The sequence below is a fragment of the Halyomorpha halys genome, unplaced genomic scaffold, assembly GCF_000696795.3.
Source record: "Halyomorpha halys isolate HHAL.00 unplaced genomic scaffold, Hhal_1.1 Scaffold307.1, whole genome shotgun sequence".
In the NCBI taxonomy this organism is placed as follows: Eukaryota; Metazoa; Arthropoda; class Insecta; order Hemiptera; family Pentatomidae; genus Halyomorpha; species Halyomorpha halys.
In genome coordinates this window covers 1,327,304-1,335,107 of record NW_027107991.1, presented here as the reverse complement: position 1 = coordinate 1,335,107, position 7,804 = coordinate 1,327,304, and the positions used below count along the sequence as shown (strand labels likewise).

The window sequence follows — 7,804 nt, the reverse complement described above, 5'->3', positions numbered from 1 at the left end:
GTTTTAAATTTAGGAAATAATTTAATAGAAGAAATTATTGGGACAAAGGCAATTAGCCGGCATTAATGAATTTTAAGGAAAAAAAAGGAATACAGACAGAATAAGGAATCCTTGAGAATGACCTGAGAGGTCGAAACGTCGGATGTTAAAAAGAATAAAGTTGAGATAAAAGAGATCAAAATTGTTTAAAAAGTAAATAAAGAATATTGTTAGGAATAAAAAGAAAAAAAAATGAAAAAGGGCAAGAATAAGGATATGTTATAATAAAAACATGCAAATATTTTACTGATAACAGTCAAATGTATTCCATTGATATATGTTACAATTAATGCTTACATTAAACTGTACATTAAATGAGCACAATGACAGTTAAGCCCTAAATCTTATGTTATACTAAATCTTATCTTCTCAGTACCGTCGCGAGTACTAAAAGTTAATGTTTTCTGTACAGGATTATTTATTATTGGTTTTAACACTTATCAATTTCAAAAGTATACAGAAGATGATCAGTCCTATCTCAGGAATTCAGTGGAAAGCTCAGACTTACATACTATACAAAATAGATACAATTATAGTTCAAGTCCTTCCTGAGCTCAAACATCGAAGGCCTCTCAAAGGTGAGCAAGAGCTTTTTCTTTTTTCTTTTTCCAGAAATTGTTCAGAAACTGCTCTATCCCAATGAACCGGCCTTCGGTAAAATTAACAAGTAATCACAGACAACTACGAATATATTAAATACATCTAACGACTCGTGACTAGGTCTTGATGGAATTAAAAAGACTCTTGAGTCTTTTACTTATTTTAAAAAATATATTTACAATTGTAAGTTCGATTTTCAAACAGAACGATAGCAAGTAAAAACTATAAATTAGTTCAAGATTGAGTAAACCGTTCTTACACAGTAAACAGAGTCTCTTAGCCATACTCATTATAATAAATATATTTTAAACTATTCATTGCAATGGGAAATACAAATTTGAAGAGTCTAGCATTGATTATGGAGGGTTGTGAAAATCAAACAATAAATAAGAAAATTTTTTCAGAATATCAAAAAGATAAATTTTGAAAAGCTCTGTTTTATTTTTTTTTTTTAATTTCTGGATAATGATTGATTGTAAATGTAAATGGAAAAAAATATACTTTATTCATTACTAACAGATAAAAACCATAGAGTAGTCAAGATATTAACATTAGATTTATTGACCCCATAAATTTGACATATCTTAAAAGTTTAAAATCTCTGGTTAAAAATGTTAGCACTTATTTATTAATAATTCATTTTGCCTCTCCCCCTAAAAATAATTAGCGGATCAAAGGGCAATTATTAAACTCTACTGTAAAACATAAAATGTATTTTTAGAAAATATATTAATTTTACATTTGAGTTCCCAGTATTAACCCCTTAATGCAAAAAACTTAAAAAAATGGGCCAAAAAAAAAAATTGTATTATGTAAAAAAAACTCAATTTAGAACATTGTCTTGGAAAAAAAATGAAAAACATACAAAAATAATCAAAATTTTATTTTAATTTTGGATATCGGTCATAAAACCTAGTTCTCTATGTAAACTAGGCAAAAGCTATACATAGAGGATTATTACAGAGAATAAATAATTATTTAATTTATTATTATCACGTTGTTATTTTAAATTCTCGATTATATTTTAGTGTGAAAAAATATAGCAGCATAAAATACAATGCTACTCGAATTATCTCGAAATGTTTTTCTTGAAATGAACCTTTTAAAATACACCTGTCAGTAAGGGGGGGAGGGAGAGTTTGATGAAAACAAATTTTATAAATTTTTTCTGAAAATTTAATGTCAATCAAATACTAACTATAGTAAGCTTGATATTCTGAAAGATAATTATATGTAGTTTGAATTGCATTTGTTCAATTTTAAGTAATATAATTAACAAATATGATAATGACATTAACATTACTTGAGAGGGTTTGTTCCTTATCTGGGCTTGTTACAAATAAAAATGAGAAAATAATAGAACTTTATAAACATGAAAATCCAATTTGACAGACAATATACTTTTCCTTTTCTCAATCTAATAGAAAAATGAGTAATCACAATTTCTAAGTGAACACTGAAATATTTTCATAGTTTATACTTTCCTATCGGAAAACATTTAAACTTGTCTTGTTTGCATTTTTTTTTTAACAAACAAAATATTACACTTAAATTCGTTTCAACACGATATTTTTCAACATTAATGTTAGTGACATACAAAAAATGTATACTTTTATAAATATATCTAATTATTAAACATATATATTAAATATGTATGTATGTGGGATTTGATTTTTATTATTTTTTTTTTTGGGTGAATTTTTTATTTTATAAAAACTAATGTTTCTCATTTGATGGAAACCTCTAAACCACTAATATGGCCAAACGTAAAATCTACACATATATACAAATAAAAATTGTTGATTGCTTTCTTTTTAAGAATTATATACAACTATTTACAAAAGGATTTCGATCCTGTTTAAATTTGAAAGTTTAACTTTACACAGGTTATTTATTTACAACTACTAGTAGAATTATATTTACAAGGAACCATTTGATGGACCAATCATTTTATTCTATCACCTTCTGCGGTAACAAGAAGTTTTATGGGCACATTATAATATAAGTTATTATAAAGCCCAAATCTTATACATAAAGAAATTCAGTGATTTATTAAAATTTCAGTATAAAAGCTATTTTCAAGAATACATAACATTTTTTTTAAATTTTTACAAAATTTTCTGATACAATCACTAATAACTGTAATATGGCCACAAATTAAAAAAAAAAAAAGATTTGAGATCATGCAATTATCATATGGTCGATGGTCAGAAACTGGGTTTTAATGCAATTATTATGCAAGATACAATTAAACCCATTATTAATTTTCATATTTTTTTGTCACAAGAATTATTTTTATATTTATTAAGAAGTAATTGCCTGGAAAAAAAACAAGAGAAAAAAAACATTTAAAAAGTAAATAAGCATAGTGATACAAAATAATTTAATCCATTGATAGTCTCTAAGCAACAACTTGTTACAATTCTTTTCTCTTCCTTCTTTATAATAAGTTAAATTGGTGACTTTCATCTTCAGTTAAATTGGAGACTTCCAAATTAAACACAATATTTTTATTTGAAAGGAATATGGTCCGGGTGCGGTCAAAAAAACTCAAATAGTAGAATACTATTATAATATCAATATAATATCAAAGAATATACAATTTGAGTTTTTTTGACCGCACCCGGACCATATTCCTTTCATCTTTACACACGGTCAATCAATAATCTTCCATTACTATTTTTTTGTTCTTTTTTGACCGCACCCGGACCATATTCCTTTCATCTTTACACACGGTCAATCAATAATCTTCCAATATTTTTATTTATTTTATTTTAGTTTTAAATGTATGAAGTAAATAAGTTTGTTTAGGATTTATAGAATATTTACGGGTTTTATATTGCATGAAAATCCAGTTCATTAATAATAATTGATTCCTATCATTAATAAACACTACTTCATCTCTTCAGCGGTAATGATGCAATGACATCAATGGATGGCAGGTTTCTAATGAAATAAATTTCATATTATTTATCAAAACTTACTCTGAATGAATCTAAATATAATAAAATCTTATTTTAACTACTTATATCTCAAATAGGACGGTATTAAGAGTTAAAGTAGTGTTTATTAATCTCAGAACGGATAATGTGTTGTCTTAAATAGATACAATAGAAAATTATCAAGATTTAAACAAATAATAATTAAATTTATAATGGATTTTTGGACTAATTAATAGTCTTTTAGGTCCAAGAAAGTTTTAATTTAAAATAAATATTAAATCAAAAACCAATAAAGATTCATCACAATTACACAAGAAGGAAGTTTTCAGAGATCGTTTTCTGAGTTTTACCAAAAAAAAATTGATAATCCAGGCTTTCTAGTGAAAACAAATCTTGAATTTAAAATTGTTATTAAACTAAGAAAACTGTGTTAAAAGTGTGTTTTCACAATGAAGAAAGCACTGGATGGAGTTCGCTACGCATGGCATGGCTGTGCTGCTTCTGCATACATGCACGAAGACTCACTGCAGGAGCAACAGGTGTCACTGGCGTGGCTACTACTATAGTCATCCCATGTCCTCTTCCATGTTTCCCCGTCGCACGGGCATTCACCTTCAAAAACATACAATGTAAGGACCAGGTAAACAATAAGTGGGAAAAAAAATATACTAAAAGAATGTAGATAAAATGCAACACATTACATCAATTTAGCAATGACATAAAAAGCCCTGTAATAAATATATTGCGTATGGGTGTATTTCCTCCCATTACACACATAAATAACTGTTTATTTTGACATTCCTTTTAAATTAAAACTAATAAAAACACTATTATGGTGAAAATATTATAATCTACAAAGTTGAAAAAATTGTATGTAAATGTTCAATTGAATTTCTAGAGACATTGACTATCTGCTATTCAACAATCTAGCTACAACTAGGACCTTTACGAAGCAACTTGGCCTGACCTAACTGCCGAGATATGAACCACCATGGACTTCAGCCAACCTATCGTCTAAATATTTTGTGTATAACCATTCATTATATAGCTAGCTGTATTTATAAATGTATTACTAGAATGAGTAAAGATCACAATAGAATCTTCTCATCTACTAAACCCTAATTTTTTATATATAACATCTCTCAATAGCGTTATTAAGCCCTGGAGTGTCACTACCGCAATATTAGGAAGCAAAACCAATCCACCTCAAGATTGACCTCCACAGAAGGAAGAGAGTAATAATACACATTAGTGGATCAGTATGTACTATCAATATTGTAGGAAAAATTGAACTGCGTTATTATTCTACTCTTCCTTCCCTGGATCCCTCCTCCTTCCTATATCCTTTGTCCTTTCACCAGGGTCTACAGCGAATACCTGTAGGACAGGTCATCTTCTGGAATGTAAGCAAATACCTTACAGAGAGAAGTATTAATTCCTGCAGGGACCTAAAGCCTTTAGGACTTGCCATCCCCTACAAGACTATGAGTGAATACCTTACAGAGTGGAGTTTCCATCCTGTGGGAATTTATGGTCTTTATTATGGAATTTATCCTATGGAAATACCCGAAAAACTCATCAATATTCCTGTCAATTCATGTCTAATCCAGAATATCTTACCTATTGAACAAGCATTGTCAAGGCACTTCAGATGTAGAATACTTCACCTTGAAGTGCATCATAATAGATGATAGTTTAAGTGAGCCAAGAAGGCTGTGTAAGTGAGAGTGGGGAGACAAAGGAGTCTTAGTTTGGTGACCGAAGGAGAAGGTTCTTCAGAACAGATGCATATAGCAGAGATATAACGCTGAAAGTAAAGTCTCAGCATTGGAGAGACATATAGGGGAGACTATGAGAGTTTTATAATTCTGAAAGGGGAAACAGTGTTGCCAGGGACAAGTGAGGGGTTAGTTTTCATTCCTGATATAAAAGCTAAAGGGAATATATTGTGAATAATTGTGAGGTTGCTAAAGCAGAGTTTAATTTAATTTATATCCACAGATAAACTAGGGATTGTTCCCAATGATAACTTGCGATTTCACCCTCAATAAAATTGAAAACCATAATATTTTTAATCTTGTATCTTTAATATCTGATTTTATTTTTATGTAAATAAATGTTTGTCCAGAATTCCAACTCATAAATTTATTACAACCTGTTCAATTGGTGCCAAGACTAATGGTACACAGTGTTTCGACAAATTAAAAAAATTTTTTTTGTTACAACAATAAATAATTTTTAAAAATAAATCCAGGCTGTGTATAAAATGTTCATAAACTAAATTATGAAAATTTAACTTTCAACATCTGCCCAGTTATGAGCAGGTATATTAGTAAGTAAAGTACATAGATGGACTTGGATGAAGTTGATGTTTAGCTTGTTATTGGCAAGAGCCAGCTGGGGCAAAGTGGATCTCTAGAAATCATCAGTTAAATTTATATTTATTAAATGTATTTGTCATAAATATCATATGTACACTTATAAAGTGTATAGTATTATATATAAAATTACACAAGATATTTTTATAAATAAACAGTTATTAGAAACATTAGCATAGTTCAGCACTAGCTACTCTAAGCCCATTATCAATTACGATATTAATAATTATTATCAAATTGCTATAAATAATAATAATAATAATGTAATCATAACAGTATCACAGGAACAAGTTACAAGATTACATATGGTCAAATATTGAGTTAAATTTAACTAGTTAAGATAGTGTTACAAAAATAAAATAATTCATTGAAAAAAAGGAAAGGTGCTGGTGAATTATTAAGGTGAATAAAATGTGCCAGAAATCACTTGAATATTTTAAATCCTCAATGTAAATATGTTGCATTTTAACTGAAGTAATATATAAAATTCAGAGCAAATTTCATCAGCCAAATTCAAATTAACAAAGTATGTAACATTCTGTAATCAAACTACAAACACACTAAGTAAATACTACAGAGGACAAACTGTGCTACAGAAGCTTACGATGAACAACCCATCGATTCATTCTACTATTTGTTACAATATGTTACATACCTCTTTATTGTAGTTCTGCCACGTCGGGTAGTGCTAATTAAAAGTATTTGTTAGAGCCTTATCAAGGAGTCAAATGTTAAATATTACTATAAAATAAAATAAAAATAATGCGACTTACATTTTCCAACATCATGCCTGTGCTGATGGTTAGTAGGAAGAGAAGACTGGGGCTTGTTGTCCTGGCAACAGTGGATTTCACAGCTGCACAACCTTTAAAAAAATTAACTAGTGAAAGGAACTTGAAATTTTAAAACCTCATTCAGAAACAGATAACAAAAATAAATTTTAGGAAATTCTGTAAAACAAATAAATAAAAGTAAAAGAAACTTCACAAAAAAAAAAAAAAATTAATACATTCTGGATTTTCTTTTCTAGGAAGTTGATTATATTAATTTTTTGAATTGCTCAGGTGAATAAAACTTCCAATTAGAATATATACTATTCTACATTTTGTACTTATGGGATATCATCCCATACTCATGGACTATTGTATCCTCATATTTGTCAGTTTTATCAATTTCCATTGTGAAATTTTGTCAACTATAAATACATATAGTCTAATTTAAATAATGTGGTTATAAAATTTTTTAGACTATGTGTACATATATGAAAAAATTTCACAATGGAAATTGATAAAACTGACAAATATGAGAATAAAATAGTACATAAGTATGGGATAATATCCTGAAACGTACAAGCACAAAGTATAGAATAGTTTATATTCTAACCGGAAGTTTTATACACCTCAACAATTTAAAAAAATAAAAATTTAAACAGACTACTAAGTAAGTTAGGACCAAGCACATTGTTTAAGTAAGGCGCCCCCTCACTTCTGAAAGGAAGTTCATGATGCCATCTAGTGGCAAGGATAAGCAGTAAGAAGCCATCGTGGCCAGTACCAGATAAGAAGCCATCGTGGCCAGTACCAGATAAGAAGCCGTCGTGGCCAGTACCAGATAAGAAGCCGTCGTGGCCAGTACCAGTACCAGATAATAAGCCGTCGTGGTCAGTACCAGATAAGAAGCCGTCGTGGCCAGTACCAGTACCAGAGAAGAAGAGTTCAGAACTCTTCAATCCATCAACACTCCTCTCATAATGATGAGATAGTAATTCCTTCGATTCAGGCGAAGGAGGCGACGGCGGCAGGAGGATGAGAAGAGAGAACCCCACTTCCATATTCACATGCAAAT

The 7,804-nt window shown here is 29.4% G+C and overlaps 1 protein-coding gene across 3 annotated transcripts in view; it reads right to left on the bottom strand.

The window, feature by feature from the left end:
• Window positions 1-3,339: 3,339 nt before the first annotated feature.
• robo1 (roundabout 1) overlaps window positions 3,340-7,804 on the bottom strand; it is a 934,487-nt gene continuing 930,022 nt past the window's right edge. For all 3 annotated transcript variants that reach the window (XM_014421230.2, XM_067046357.1, XM_014421229.2), the window contains exons 19-20: window positions 6,733-6,824; window positions 3,340-4,193 (exon numbers count right to left, since the gene is read on the bottom strand). In XM_014421230.2, the coding sequence (XP_014276716.1) occupies window positions 4,057-4,193; window positions 6,733-6,824 (229 nt within the window). In that variant the 3' untranslated portion in view covers window positions 3,340-4,056. The remainder of the gene's footprint in view (window positions 4,194-6,732; window positions 6,825-7,804) is intronic.